This window comes from Chiroxiphia lanceolata, chromosome 2, assembly GCF_009829145.1.
Source record: "Chiroxiphia lanceolata isolate bChiLan1 chromosome 2, bChiLan1.pri, whole genome shotgun sequence".
In the NCBI taxonomy this organism is placed as follows: Eukaryota; Metazoa; Chordata; class Aves; order Passeriformes; family Pipridae; genus Chiroxiphia; species Chiroxiphia lanceolata.
Window position 1 is genome coordinate 91,944,180 of NC_045638.1, and position 15,354 is coordinate 91,959,533.

At 44.6% G+C, this 15,354-nt stretch overlaps 1 protein-coding gene and 1 long non-coding RNA gene across 4 annotated transcripts in view; one reads left to right on the forward strand and one right to left on the reverse strand.

Annotated features, from left to right (window-relative positions):
* ING4 (inhibitor of growth family member 4) lies at positions 1-14,899 on the forward strand. Of its 3 annotated transcripts, XR_004355714.1 has the most exons (9): positions 12-85; positions 11,674-11,745; positions 11,940-12,106; positions 12,298-12,412; positions 12,737-12,845; positions 13,173-13,320; positions 13,713-13,774; positions 13,984-14,158; positions 14,252-14,850. XR_004355714.1 is itself a non-coding variant. In XM_032681099.1 (8 exons), the coding sequence occupies exons 1-8, from the start codon at positions 49-51 to the stop codon at positions 14,021-14,023; spliced, it is 750 nt and encodes a 249-aa protein (XP_032536990.1). In that variant the 5' UTR covers positions 1-48; the 3' UTR covers positions 14,024-14,850. The 3 variants fall into 3 exon arrangements, 2 of the variants coding, with proteins under 2 accessions (XP_032536990.1, XP_032536991.1); XM_032681099.1 differs by having other exon boundaries at positions 1-85; positions 13,984-14,850; XM_032681100.1 differs by lacking the exon at positions 12-85 and adding an exon at positions 597-615 and having other exon boundaries at positions 13,984-14,899.
* The window catches only part of LOC116783497, a 12,511-nt gene continuing 8,728 nt past the window's right edge, over positions 11,572-15,354 (reverse strand). The window contains exon 4 of the long non-coding RNA XR_004355716.1: positions 11,572-12,351. This is a non-coding gene — a long non-coding RNA (uncharacterized LOC116783497). The remainder of the gene's footprint in view (positions 12,352-15,354) is intronic.

Here is a 15,354-nt window from a genome sequence, read left to right on the forward strand (position 1 = left end):
AGGCGCGCGCGTCCGGTTGGTGGCGGAAGCGCCGTGCGCGGGGCCAAGATGGCGGCGGGAATGTACCTGGAGCACTACCTGGACAGTAAGAGCCGCGGGGCGGGGCCGCGGCCGCACCGGAGCCGGCCCGGCAGGGGCACGGACGGGCCGAGGGGCGGGGCCCCGCGGGGGCCGAGCGCTTGTCCGGGGCGCCCGCGGGCTCTCCCAGCGCCTCGGGCGCAGCCCGGCCCGGCTGTCGGTCGGCCGGCCGGTCCCCGGGCCGTGCGGGCAGCCCCTCCGCCGTGGGGCAGGGCTCGGCTGCGGCTGCTGCGGGAGCTCCGACACCGCGGCCCCGCGGCTGATTTGTCCCTGGAGAAAGGAGCCCAGTGCTGCTCCAGCCCCTCGCGGGAGCGGGAGCTGGACTGTCAGTGGTTTCCCGGGATAAACGTCAGCAGCAGGGCTGGGGGAGTCAGCCAGAGTATAACTTTTGGATCTATGGGACGGTGGTCTCGGTAGCTTCCTTCGCTGTCCATTTACAATCAGCCCTGTTTTTGTGGCCGAAGAGGAGCTCTGTAAATGCTGATGGAGTTGGTAACGTTATCGGGGAACCCTCCTTTGATACCGTCCTGCCTTAAGGTGCTCAGAACTTTGTCAAACTCTGCCCTTTGGGGATAAGACTTGCAGTGCCTGTTTTACCCACGTGTTCTTAAAACAGCCGAGTAAACTAATCAGAGGAGTTGTTTCTCGAGGAAGAGACTAATGTGTTAAGATCCACTAACGTGTTCTTTGATGAATGCTGTTCGCACATTTTCCTGCTGATCTGGTGTCACTGGAGGCGGGGGTAGCACAGTGATGGGGTGGTGTGTTTACAGTGTGGGAGTTCTGGTAACGTGTCTTTTACTTCACTCTGTCTGGCCAAGTTAAATCTCTCATTCTGTATTTGTGTATGCTTGGAAACATTGGAGCTTGGCTCTTCAGAAATTTTGCTACACCGGGTTTCTTCCAGCACAGAGCTAATAAGGTGTTTATTTGAAGAAAAGGGGTCTCATTCCTTGTGTCTTCAGTGCTCCCTTTGCCATTAGGAAAGGGAACCTCTTGTAAATTAAATTAAGAAAGTTTAATAACCATAATAAATTTCAGAGAAAGCTGGAATTGAACAGGCAAGAATCTAGGAACTGCAAGGAAGGAGGATGCAAAAGCCAGGAGAAAGAGTTGGATGAGAGAGCAGATTGTGAGAGAGAAGCAAAGATTTATCTTCTTGTGCTTTTCTCATTCCACTGTAGAAGACTGCAAGTGACTGAGGCTCCTCAGTGGGGAGGACAAGGGCTAGACAAGAGGAGAAAGAAGCAGGTGGATAAGCAGTAAGTGCATGGGGAGGATGCAGGGTTTTCCTACTTGGAGGGCATTATATTTGGTATGAGCTGCAGTGTCAAGATAAAGGAGTGAAAGGTTGGGATTTGCAGTTGGTAGGCAGAGATGAGCAGGATGCAGTGCTGAGTGTGGAGGGGTGTGGTAGATACCAAGCTGGAGAGAAAGGAAGCTGTAGACAGTCTTGGTGGCTGGAAAGTGCTCCCACCAAAGTCAAACACCTCTGGATCTCCTTGTCACTTCCAACTAAAGTTGACCCATCCCTGGAAACTCCTCTTTTTCTCTAGTACAGGCATGCAGAGAAAATGATACACTTATTTTCCTCTCTCAGCTGAGATTTGTGGTCCTGCGGTTGAATTAGAGATTATCCATTAGTATGGTGGTGTCAGTGTTACTTAAAAACAGAAAGCAACAGGCACAATCTAAAGGTCCTTAAAAATTCTGGCTACAAAGATGTTGGAAAGAACAAAACAGTCTTTGCAGCAATGGTTTAGCCTGGTTTGCTTACCCATAAAGCTCTAAAGGCTTTTTTCAGTTTCTGGTGCAATATTACTTTCCTCTGTTTGCTAATTGTGCTGTGCTTAATTAAGCTATGCTTAACCTGCAGTTTCTTTCAGAAAATCATATTATATGAATTGTAATACTTACAGTCAAAGAGCATCCATCTCATTTTTCAGTAAGTTAATCTGCCAATAGGCTTTCCTGTCATGCTTTTTTGACTTGTGTCTGTAGTTAATTTTCACAGTTTCAGTATTTGGTCACTGCACCTTTAACACCTCTTACCTGCCATGTTAAAGTGCCCCCTTATTAAAAGTTTATTCCCTGTGTAGATTGTAGTTGATTAAATCTTAACCTTCTTTCTGCTAACTTAGAAAAAAAATTGCCTGGGATAACATATTTTTCAGTTTTCTGATTACCTATATTGTTCTTGTCCCAGCTTGCTCTAATCTTTTTACATTCTGCTTGAACTTCTGACTCTGTGAAAATGCATAATCTTTTAATAATGACTCTTCTTCATGATACTGACTAAACGACAGCATTTGGTTCCCTCCTTGCTACTTCCTTTTTCTTTTTTAAAAATTATTTTGGTATTTTAAAAGCATTCAGTCCAGTTTTAAAGTAGTTCACTAATGTCCCAAAACTTCCTGAAATTTAATACAAATAAATAGTCCAGAACCTTTGGTCATCTCTTCTAAAGATGTCTAATTTACTTCTTCATTTACATTTGCATCTTGGAACTGAATTCTTTTAGTATTATAGTGCTGTTGCAGATACAGTTTTCGACTGAATTTTTTCTCCTCCTCCCACAGAGATTCTCTTTCATGTGGTTTACTGGCTGAATCTGCTCAGGGAATGAATGGGGAGTGTGTGAAAAGAGGGCAGTTGTTTGTAGGGCCTCTTCATATCTTTGAAGAAAGGAAAGATGTATAAGGAATGAAGTGAAGATCATAGGAAGGAAAAAGGTGGCCTCCTGTTTGAGGCAGTTGAGTACCACTCTGATAAAGTGAGTTTTTTTGTGTTGGGAGTCATACTTTTTACAGGTTCTCCTTGCTTGGATTGTGCTTCCCTCAAATTATGAGTGAAAATTTGCAGTCAGGGGAGCAGATGTGCAGAATGCTCATAGCTGCAGCTAAAGTCTGCTTTGAACAGATAATTCTGAAAAGTCAGGCTATTCAAGAGGCAAGATTGTAATTAGCTGGCCTTCGTGACTTTAATCTCTTTGCCTCGGTAAATCTCTCGGCCTTCATTCTTTTGGTAAGGGAACTGGGCCACTCCACTGCAGCGCTGTGAAAACGTTTTGGTGTCACAATAATGAACACCTTGAAAAGCCGATTACCAAGTCAGTTTTCACGTTGGGCTCTGGGCCATGTGTGTGTGACTGTATCAAGCAAAGAGAATAAAATACTCAGTCACTTGGAATGAGAAACACCTTACATGAAACCTCATGCAGTTGGGTAGTTAAAAACTGTGTGATAAAATGCGCGAGCAGTCCGACAAAACCGCGCATACAGCTTCAGTTCCTTCAGTTCATGTATTTTGAGTCCTCTGCTTTGGACATCTAAGGTTCTTTTCCATTACAATTTTATGGAATAGCTAAATTAAGAACTGTTCTCTTAGTAAAAGGTGTCTGGCTGGTTCTTAGGTCTGATATTTCAGTAGCTTTCAAGTCTTTGCTGTAATTTGGACCCAGGTTTAGACCGAGGATTAGACATGCCTTTGCCTTTGCTCTAAGCTGTTAATTACAAAGCAGCTCTGTCTGAAATGTGTTATGCTCCTAGAAGATGTTTTTTCAGCAGAAAAATATGCACATTCCTTCTGTGCTGAACATCCTGACAGAGGAACTCCCGTCTTGTCTACTCTGATCACCTTCATTCCTTCATCCTAATTACTGAAGCTGTCCTTTCAATGATTATACTGAGCCAAAGGATTCAGGCAAGGGGAGAAGAGGAATGTGTCTTGTTCCAGTTGTCTTGTTCCACTTTTCTTCTTCCTGAATGGTTTTCCCCAGTTGCTGAAGTAAAGCATAAAAATATTTCCATCACTTCAAATATTGTCCTCTTCCTGGTCTCTAAACCATTTTATACCTGGTTTTGAGGGGAGAAAGCAAGATAATATAAGTGCTTTCCCTCAAACCAGTAAAACAGTGCAGCTTTAGTAAGGGAAAAACTATGGGTGCAAAGGAGTTGGAGATATAGAAAGGAACGGGGGAAGAAAAGGAAGAAGGAAGAAAACAGTGGTTTGTGATTAAAAGATTGAATGTGCATGAAGACTCATTAGAGGAGCTTGTGCTTGCTTGAACTTGAGTTACTGTGCTTGGCTCTCGTACTGGGTTAGAAATACTGTAGTGGAGACTTGGAGGGGGAGAATGTGACTAATACAGATTTTCCAGAAGACGAGATACAAACCCTGAGTTTTCTTCATGTTTGGAGTTTTGGAGAGGATTGCAGATCTCCTTTGTGAAAGACGTCACTGAAGCACACACATACTCAGAAAACAGTCCCAAATAATTTTCTACCAGTCTCTGTATGTGAACATGCCATGAGTGTAGGGATTGTATTTATAGTAGACGAACTGCTGTGCAGCCAGGTGTATTTTGTACCATCAGTGCTTCCCTCTTTGCCCACCCAGGGGGTGCCAGAATGAAGTAAGTATTTTTAGTGACAACACACAAATGTATCTTTTATAGCAACAGAACCAAGGCATGTATGTTTCCTCAACAACAAAAAGTGTTTCCGTCCTCCATCACCTCAGACCTCTGAGGAACTGAAGCCAGCATTTCATCTTAATTAGACCTAAATGCTTGGGGGAGTCATCAGCAGAGGACAGGTAGCCTTGGTGAGCTTGAGACGCAGAGGGATGTCACTGGCCTGGCTGCTCTAGTGGCTGCTTGATACAAATTCCATTGTTTTGGAGGCCACCAGTCAGGACTTGTTCCAGGAACAGCCACTAGGACACATCTGCCTCAGTGAAGAGGGTGATGGAGAAAACAGGCTCAGATGAGACCTCAGCTGGTAAGTTAATGTGGTACTGTGTAGTCATTTTACTTTGTGTTTTCCCCCTTTTTTACACTGCTTAGGAAGGCATCGAGTTTCCTTTGCTCCTCTATTTGCATGTGTCAGTAGGCACATAAAGATGCACCAGTTCAGGGCTTGTCAATACTAGAAAACTTAAGCCGACACGAGCACAGAGCAACAGAAGCAGCATCTGCCCTTATGAAAATCATCTTCTTTCTTCTACAACTGACATGGGAATGTCTTTTCATTCCTTGATAACATTAACTAACCCGGTAAAATAAGATTATTCTTCGGAAGAGCTACATCTGTCAGGATTTTCCTCTGTGTAGCTTCATCAAATGAGGGTGTGATGTGTATTGTCATCTTAATATTCTTAGAGGACATGGGTGTGATGTCGGAAATTGCTGTGGCAAGCCTTCGATTCCTTCCCAGACCTGGCTGCATTCCAAATTCCCCAGCAGCTCTTTTATCTCTTGTTTTCCCATCTTTATGGTTATCCCCTCCCCAGTGTACCATGCAGCCATACCCCCCTGTCCCTGCCTCTAAAGTTTCTCACATCGTACTTCAGAAATGCAAGTCTCTTAATAAATTTTTTCCATATTCAGCACTATTTCAGTGTAATGAAAGATGCATTTCACCTTTCCGAGGCTTCAGATTAGTTGCACCTGTGATGCAGCACACTTCATCTGTGGAAAATTACAAAAGATATCATGCAGGGAGGAGAATTTGGTGATTCATAGGCAGCATTTGTTTCTGTGTGAAAGCTACTGGCACAGCCCACACTAAGCTGATACATTTAATGACCAGTTCATTTAGAATTGATTTTGTTGTTCATTGGTAGTTTCGTTGGAGCTGATACAAGGTGACTTTACATAGCAAAGCATACTGTGTTTTCTCTGTATTTCTTCACTCACCCAACTGCAAATCCAATGTGATGGCAAACAGCCCTGTGAGCTCTTTGGTGGTTGTCTCTGCCTTTGGAGGTCTGTGACAGGCTGGAAATGTCAGGAGCGTTGCGAGTTTCATTTCTTGTGTTAGTCTTCCAAGCCCTCCAAGCTTCAGAAATCAAGGCTGATCTTTAAGATCTTCTTTCTGAGACTTAACAACATTGCCTGCTATCTTGGCTGTGGAGGCTGTAGCACTGAGGTAGTGTAATAAGAAAATGACAGAAAGAGCCCTCCCTTCCCAGGAAAACAGTCCACACTTTGGGGTAATATTGGGTTTCTGTAGCTGTTGCATTGACTGTCATTGCTGACTAATTCCTGTTTCTTTGGACAGGGCCTGAAGGAGATGTGCTTGGGTGGACTCGTGCAGTGCACTGGCCCATAGCTTGGGATATATGACATGGGCACAGAATTCCTGGGTGCCTGTAACTAAATCAGTCTGCCACACCCGAGCACCCTCTTTGTAAAAATGTGGGTAGTGTTATCCCTCACCGAGGTGTTGTGAGGATAATGGTACGGGTTAGGATGTGTACATTGCAGTAGGGCCGAGCCATGGATGAATAGAGGGAAAGGTACACATTATGCTCGTGCAATAATTTCAATAAACTGTGTAGGAGGATGATTAATTACTTGAGAACACAGGACAGAGTAGAAGCATTAGTTTAAAAGGGTTGTACCCTCTGAAAGGAGGGATATAAAAGACATCCTGCCCCTAATGAGGAAGCAAGGGAGCGCCTGAAGATTGCTGTAAGCCAGTTGTCATGCAGTAACTTCAAGTGCTACAAAATTATGAGAATCACGGAGTACAGAAAAGTCCAGTGTGCTTCCCCCACAAGATACCAGTTGCTTTCCTCTCTCAGGGGGCACAGAACTTACCCTCTCATTGTGGCAGTCCCTGGCACAAGTAGGATTTTTTTTAATTACCTTCAGCAGTGTGGTGTCTAAAAGGTTTGCTGAAATATATACTGTTCAATAAAGCAACTGTGGTTATGTTTCAAACTGTATTTTCTTGGTTTTTAATAAATTTAAACATGCATGTAAACATAGTGGGCAAACGTCTCGGGAAAGGCACTATGTGCTTGTATGGTCCTTGGTACTACTGATCATCTTTTAGGAATTTGTACAATACAAATGCATTGTTTGGCACAGTAAAGATGTGCTGTGGGGGATTGAAGCACAGTTGAAGTTATCAGGCTGTGTAGGCTCGCTCTCTGCGTGTGTATGTCAGAGGTAACATCTGAGTTAGGTAGCTGAAGTTTAACTATCAGTTGCCTGCACCTGACACCCCACGTGTGCTTCTACAAAGAAGTGAATAAAATAATAATTATTGGAGAGGAAAGAGAGTGGTGTTGAAGTCTGACTTTTGGAGAGAGAGTGCATGTTTTTTAAGGGAGAAGACTGCATGGTAATGGATGCCTATGGAAGAATGAATGGGGAAAGAGTGACAAGGAAAGAGGAGAATAAAAAAGACAGAAGAACAGGGGGAGTGAAGGGATAAGAACTGAGGAGAGGAAAGACAACGATGGGTGGAGAGACTTTGGCTTGTGATCAGAAATGAAAACAAGGTAAGAAAAGGAAGGGATGAGAAAAACTCATTGAGAGACCTGCCCCAGTGATTTTCAGGGTAGCTGTGCTGTGAGAGGAATCAGTAGGGCTGCACATGGTTTCTCTGTGGATTTGTGCAAGTGGCTGCATTAGGAAGAACATTACAAGCAGATCAAAGGAAATGATCCTGCCCCTCTACTGAGCTCTAGTGAGGCCATATCTGGAGTGCTGTGTCCAGTTCTGGGCTCCGCAGTACAAGAGAGACATGGAGCTCCTGGAGCAGGTCCAGTGGAGGGCAACAAAGATGATTAAGGGACTGGCCATCTCTATTACAAGGAAAGGCTGAGGGAGCTGGGCCTGTTCAGCCTTGAGAAGAGATATCTGAGAGGGGACCTCATCAATGTCTCTAAGTATCTGCAGGGAGGGTGTCAAGAGAATGGATCTGGGCTCTTCTTGGTGATGCTGAGAACAAGAGGCAGTGGGCAGAGAGTGATGCACAGGAGGTTCCACCTGAATATGAGGAAGAACTTCTTCACTACACAGGTGACTGAGTGCTGGAACAGCTTGCCAAGAGAGGTGGTGGAGTCTCCCTCACTAGAGATATTCTGGACTGTCTGGACACAATCCTGTTCCATATGCTCTAGGATGACCCTGTTTGAGCAGGGAGGTTGAACCAGATGAGCCACTGTGGTCCCTTCCAGCCTGACCCATTTTGTGATTCTGTGACACAGTTGCATTAATGCCAGCCCATGCTTTGGGCCAAGCTGCTGGCCTTGCTAGCACTTTCTTCCCTGGACATTTTCTCCATCCTCCTCTTCCTCTCTTGCTGCTATGCCATTTGTGTGGAAAGAGGCCCTCGTTATTCCTTATTTTTGTCTCTGTTGTTGTGTGTCAGAGACAGAGTGACTGTGCTTCACTGCCCTCTTCTCTAGTGATCGAGGATGCCTGTAGGGTGTTTTTTCTTTACAATTATCAGTTTCAGAATCTGAGAATTATTCGGGTATTTTGTGATAGATAGTATTTAGTCATGAAAGTTTTAGGTGAATCTTATTATAAGATGAAAGAGCAAATGAATTGTAAAGGAAGAAAGGAGAAATTCATGGGGAAACAAAATTACATAAATAACATGAGTTCTTTTAGAAGTACTGAGGAAAAGTGTGTGGCATTGGTAGGAATAAAAAATTGGAAACTTAAATCTTAGATTTATCTTTTTTCTTTTTTTAATGGGACTGTTAGGGTGGGGATGTCTAATACCCAGCACAGCATAGGTCAAGCAATTTCAGCAAATGTTCTGACCCCTGTGATAAATTCTGTGATGCAGAGAATCACTTCTGTTTAAGGTTACACAAGAGCTTTGGAGTTAAGCTGCAGATAGTAGAAAACATCCCCATAGCTAGATTAAGCTATGTACCATAAAAATAGTTTGTCGTTCAGTTAAAACTTGCTCAGCTCCAGCTTTATCTTGTTATGCTTTTTGTTATTGCCAGACTCTCTCTGGATCATACTTAGTAATGTTGTGCTCAGCTTCCTTCCACTTTCAATTGAACAGATAAAGTATCTTTGTAACAGTTCTGATTATAAAGTCGCTGTACTGTCACTTGTTTCATTTTCTCCCAGTTTATTGACAAAGCAGTTGCAGAATGTTGGTCCAGTAATAGATTTGCAGAGTGAAACATTCTGCTGGGGTTTTAGGAAATAATTTTGCTGATTTTAGCAGGGAAGGAATTAAAATGACAGGGGTTTGTCTCGTCAGTCCCCGTGGAAGCCTGCTCAGCTAATGAGCATCTGGAAGGTCATGGCTCCAGGAGATCATGGCTCTTAAGTGCTAAACTGGTAAATGATGGTGCCTGTGCAGAGCCTCTGCTTGGCCAGAGTCAGAGCCAGGTGACGCCTCTCCCCACACTGCCGGGAGCAAAGAGCTCTGCACACCTGGAGGCAGGTAACAAAGCAGGGGAGCCATTGGCCTGGCTGAGGGGCTGGCAGTGAGGGGAGCAGGCACTGGGCAGAGAGGGTCTCTGAAGGGTAAGTGGCACAGGCTGCAGAGAGGAGGCTGGGCACATAGAGGCAAAGGGAAGACAGGCACTGTCCAGACAAGGGCATGTGCTGGTGTTAGTGGTGGTGGCAGATATTTACAGCGAGAGATGTAAAAATTAGAACACAGTCCTTTTCAGGTTCTGTAGCAGAAACAAACTCCTGCTTGAGTTTCTCCTGCTGTGAGAACAGCAGCATGAAATGTGACCGTCACCCTGTGTGGGGTTGTTCTGCCCACAGAACAGCATCCTCCTGGCTTTTGTTGTAGCTCAGGTGCTTGCTCTGTCTAAAGGTTTCTAGCCCTGCCAAGGGAAAACTGACAGTACCTGGTGGAATTTGCGCTTTTACTGTCTGTCCTTTTCAGAGGAAAAAAAGAAATTACATTAATCTTTTTTAAAAACCACAAAGTCCAGAATTTAGAAGCTGTGATCTTCAGGATTAATAAACTCAATATAAATTCAGCATATTGTGTGCAGTGCAAGAACAGATACTGTTTTCCTCTAGAGGATACCTGTCTTGTCTTCTGCAGGGGCTGCTTTGGAGAGGAATGAAAAGCAGCATGCTGCAGCATGACCCATGTTTCATTTGCTGTGTAAATTGAAAGGTTTAGAGTTGATGAGTCTGGGGATTGCAGGAAGGAAAAAGGCATGGTCTTGAGATCCCCAAGCTGGATTTCGTCCCTGCCGTGAGCTTCCTCTGTAAGCAATATTAATTTTCAACCCTGTGTCCCCATCGTCTTCTGACATGCTTTTTTGAGCCATAGGGATGTAATCTGGTAGCTGGCTGCTTAAACCTTGTGTGAAGTCTGTCATGCTGAACAAACATGGAAGTATCAAATTCAGGAATGTGCAGACAGAATTTTGCCGCTTAGTAATTTTTTGAGAATTTGAATTTGCACTGTTAACTGTCCTTGAATGCAGAGGGGTGATGTGTATGTGCTGTGGATTATGTATCTGGGTACTCAAGGACTCCTACTACCCGAGCATTTCTCAAGTAACTAAATTAGAAATGGCAACAGAAATCTGTTGAAGCAGCAACTTCATTACTCAGAAGGGTTCTGTCTGTAACTTATTATATTCTGTTTGTGCAAAAAAGTAAGTAAAAGGAACAGCTTCTGTGCTCAGCAAGGCCCAGAGTTGGTTTTACTTCTTATAGGAATTAATTTCACGGCTTGTGGGTAGTACTTGTTAAAACCTTCCTCTTGCATACAGACCTTCCCAGACAGCTGGTTGCTTTTCAGGGAATTGAAAAAGCATTCATTGCTGTAGAAATATGTGCAGTGAAAATAGAGACTGCTGCCTGGCCTGATGTATTGGACAGCTTTGGTGATGGCCAGACACACCTTCAGTTGCACTCGCTGTGTGTTGGCAAGCGGGTTCAGGAAGCAGATATGCTTATGTTGGATTTCTGAAGAGCTTTTCCCACCACCTTTTTTTTAACCTGCAAGAAAGATTTTTTTTTTTTTTAATTACTTATAAAGGTGACAATAATCAAGCTTGGATTTCAGGTTAATGCAATAACACTAGATCTCATTGTGATTAGACAGGCATGGAAAAATGAGAATTGTTTTTATCAGCTTTGCCAGTTGAGCATCTGGTGATGCCTAGGGGGTGAGTGGCATAGTGCATTGAAAATTAATTGACTATCAACTTCACATTGCTCATTCAGAGCCCTACAAAGGTTTATTATTCATGATGTATGGCATCCTTCCAGGTGTTGGATGGACCGCACTGAGATGACGGTGCAGAAGGCACAGAAAGGAACACGTCACGGGGGGTTAAAACTGATATTCACTGCTCCCTGTCCCATCTCAGACTTGCTCTTTGGCTCTACTGTCCCCTATATGTAAAATGGATGCACTAAAACAAACTCACTTTTCAGTGAATTAGCATTTGATCAACTTTAATTTTTACATCCTTGTGTAGGAACAACTAAATGGCATTATTTACCATCTGTTGTACTATTTTTTTCATTACTAAGTGGAGTTTTTGAATATGTTATAATGACTGACACTCATTACAAATTTTGAGCTTCTGCTTTCTTAATGTGGATCTTTCTGCATGGCAGCAGTTTTCTGCTAACTAATATATATTCTAGAACTGTGCTCCCAGATTAAATCTATCACGTTTTTATAGTCTGTCTCCTCTGGAGCTGGCAACAAATGGAAGCACGCTAATGTGCACCAGGGACATCATTAGAGGGGTATATGTGTTGTTATTGGTTAGATTTGTTCCTGCCTTGGCATCGTGGACATGAACCTGATTTCTCCATGTATTCTCCTTTCCCTGCAGGTATTGAGAACCTGCCATTTGAATTGCAGAGAAACTTCCAGCTCATGCGAGATCTGGATCAGAGGACAGAAGGTGAGGCTTAAAGATGGTTTTGCTGCCAAGACAATAAGTATGTAGCTTGACCAGCTTTGCTTTGCTTTGCTTTAATCATGGGGATCTCCGGGATCTTTAGAAAGCCTAAAGCTGCTCCACTCATTTAGTCTCTCTTACTGGAGGGCACTGTAGCATTGTGTATATTTATGTATTTAATGGTAAACTTGTTTCAGACCTCAAGTCGGAGATCGATAAGTTGGCCACAGAGTATATCAGCAATGCACGAACTTTGTCTTCAGAGGAAAAACTGGGGCTTCTCAAGCAAATCCAGGAGGCCTATGGGAAGTGCAAGGAGTTTGGGGACGACAAGGTTCAGCTGGCTATGCAGACCTACGAGATGGTATGAAGGGAAGTGTCTAGTGCTTATCGGGTGAAAGTCCAAACTAAAGCCCCCAGTCTTGAAAGGCCTTGATCTCTCATTTTTAGGCCCTGCCCGCTCTTTGCTTCTTGGCTCTTTAGTGCAAGCCCCCCTCTTCTTTGCCCTCCTGGGCTCTGTCCTGTGGTGACTCCTGGTCACTGTTGTCTTTGCAGGTTGATAAGCACATCCGGCGGCTGGACACAGACCTCGCTCGCTTTGAAGCAGACCTGAAGGAGAAGCAGATAGAGTCGAGTGACTATGACAGTTCTTCCAGCAAGGGCAAGAAGAGTGAGTACCACCACTGGGCTGCAGATTGATACAGGAGGCAGCCAAGTGACTATGGAAGTGGTGGGGATGAAGGCAGGCACTGGAATGGTACAGATCAAAGACTGTTGCGCTGGAATCTGAAGGACAGGTAAAAAGATGGTGACCTGTGAGCTTCTTGTGTGAGGATATTCAAGGCCACTAGATAAAATTAAGATGGAGTGCATGGCCCAAAGCCGATATACATTCCAAAGTAGGAGTGTATTTTAGTGCTGGAGAGGTTGTCACCGTGTCAAGTGTCTATTTTAATGGGGTGACAGATGCAACACCTTTTTCTCTTCTTATCAGAGGGCCGAGCCCAGAAAGAGAAAAAAGCTGCCCGTGCTCGCTCTAAAGGGAAGAACTCTGATGAGGAAGCACCAAAAACTGCCCAAAAGAAATTGAAGCTTGTCCGCACGTAAGTGTTTTAAGAGACTTGCAGGAATCAGGAGCAGCACTAGAAATCAGACCAAGGAAGGCCCAGCCTGAGAAGGATAGTTGATCCCCACCCAGACTAAAAGGGTTTATCTCCTGTCCCTTCTTGGGAAGCAAGAAGAAGGGAATCTTTTTAATTCTTTCAGGGGAGTGTGGGTTGAAGAGGAAAGCAGGTCACTTCACTGGAGTTGGGTGTATGTGCTTAAATAAGAGAAGCATCTGTCTCTGGCAGACAAGGACATTGTCTTTGGAGACTTGAAGGGACTCAAAGCCAGTTATTTTGCTGACCTACTTTATTCCTGTCCTGCAGTAGCACAGAGTATGGGATGCCTTCAGTCACCTTTGGAAATGTGCACCCTTCGGATGTACTGGATATGCCCGTGGACCCCAATGAGCCTACTTACTGCCTCTGCCACCAGGTCTCCTATGGGGAGATGATTGGCTGCGACAACCCAGATGTAAGAGCCTGCACTTGATGGAAATGGGGGAGAAAGGCATGGAGAGAAGGCTCTTGGATGGAAAGTCTTGTCCTGCTTGGGTGGGGCCTGATACAGCAAGCAATGGCAAGGAGACAGGGAGTTTGGGAAGGGCAAGGGCGTGGCGTACCATGACCTGTTAAGTGCCTCTTTTGTCAGGGTTTTCCTTAAAATGTTTTCTTGCCCCTAAACTTAGCAAGGGACAAGGGGAGTTCTCCTTGCTAACAGTGTGTAGATTGGGTGTGAGTCTTCATTCCCTGATTGCTGCTAGGGATTTAGGAGTTTGTGATCAAATGCTGGGAATCTCCAGGAGCCCGAAAGCAATGATTTCGAAAGAAAACTGCTCTTTAACTGACTGCTCTCCATCCCAACAGTGTTCCATTGAATGGTTTCATTTTGCCTGTGTGGGTCTGACAACAAAACCAAGAGGGAAATGGTGAGTGAACAAGCAACCTGGAGGGCCCATTGGCCTTTGGAAAAGGGAGGTCGTGGGTGGCAGATGGGAGAGTACACTTAAAAGACCTCATAAAAATGAAAAATTGAATTAAGGCTTTGTTGGAGACCTTGGAAAAGGTCTTTTGGGACTGTATGTTTGCGGTTCATGTCATGCCCTCAACGTTGGCTTTGTACTTCCCTTTCTAACAGGTTCTGCCCTCGCTGTTCGCAGGAGAGGAAGAAGAAGTAAATTCCCATGAAACCTCAGAACTGCTGCAGGAGCTTTCTTCCCCCTGCCAGGGCCTCGTCCCAGTTCCCCCAGCCCTTGGGGCCTTGGCTGAGGGGGAGTCTTGCCCTGTTTGTGGTTTGGGCCATCCCTGGAATGGTGTGTACCCTCACAGTGGTTCCTGTGTGTTCTGTATCCCAGGTTGCTTCCAAGTCCCTAAGGGAGGACTTCTCTGTGTACTATTCCAAACAGGTCTCTGAACCTCAAAGGGAATGAATGAGGGCACCAGGGTAGCCACCAGATTCCCAGGGATTCAGGTAGCCCCTGATTTTCCTTGGCTTTCCTTCAGCCTCCTCAGAGTTCATTGCCTACTCTGTGCTTAGAGAACAAGGCTATGGGATGGGGGAAGGAAAGGAGGTAAGTCTTCAGCATTTTAGGTCATTGATTTTCCTGGATCTTTTTCAGGAGAGAGGGAGTAACCAGGCTACTTCTTAATCTAGTGGACTGGTTGAGAAACTGAAAACCTGATGTACTCCCTGTCTTTAACCATTCCATTACTGGCATTGAGCAGCCTCTTTTGCTGGGGAGAGGAGGAGGCGGAGGGAGTGTTTAGAGCTAGCTTTGTCTCCCTTATTCCTGGGGTAACCCTGCTGGTCTGGGAAGCACATTATGGGAAGGAGGAAGAATTTCTAACCACATGGGGAGAAGTGGCTTGGTCTAGCCTGTCTTCCGGCTCCAAAATTCCGCCTTCCTTTTGTGCAGTGGTGCTTCTCCATTATGTTGATGGTGGAAAGTTTGGGGATCAGATCCCACTTGTATAAAAAAGAATGAAATAAAATTCATTGAAACAAGTATTCTGTTTGCCTTGCTGTTACCTCCAAAATAAATTGTGGCAATTGGTCTCTCTAGTTCTTTCTCTCTTAGCTCTGCTTTTATTGTAAATGATGAATGTGTACAGATTTCTCATGTACCAATCCTAAATAGCATTAATAAGTGACATTCTGCATAAGTCAGGCTTTAAAATGTACCTAATGTACTTGCAAAAGGTTACTAAGCTTTCTAGTGAATGTGAAAAACATCTGCCCCATCAGTCGTGCCCTCACAAAAAGGTGGACATTTATTCACATTATTGTTTGATCATCTACTTCATCAGTTGCCTTCTCTTCAATGAGGAGGGCTGGAGGTTACTGAGGTCAATACTCACTCTGGCTGTTGGGCAGCAGAGCTGAGAAAATAAGCCATCAGGACAAGCCATGTGCCTCCAAGAATGTGGGTAGGTATTTCCAGATATCCTGATAACTTGCTCCCTGGTGGGTCACAGTCACCTTGTTACCAGAAATGTTGGGCTCCAAAAC

Excerpts from the sequence above, each read along its gene's own strand:
- ING4 (XM_032681099.1), top strand. The coding sequence starts at position 49 with ATGGCGGCGGGAATGTACCTGGAGCACTACCTGGACA. Across the intron at positions 12,107-12,297 it reads CTATGCAGACCTACGAGATG|GTTGATAAGCACATCCGGCG; the intron begins GTATGAAGGGAA and ends TTGTCTTTGCAG. Across the intron at positions 13,321-13,712 it reads TTGGCTGCGACAACCCAGAT|TGTTCCATTGAATGGTTTCA; the intron begins GTAAGAGCCTGC and ends CCATCCCAACAG.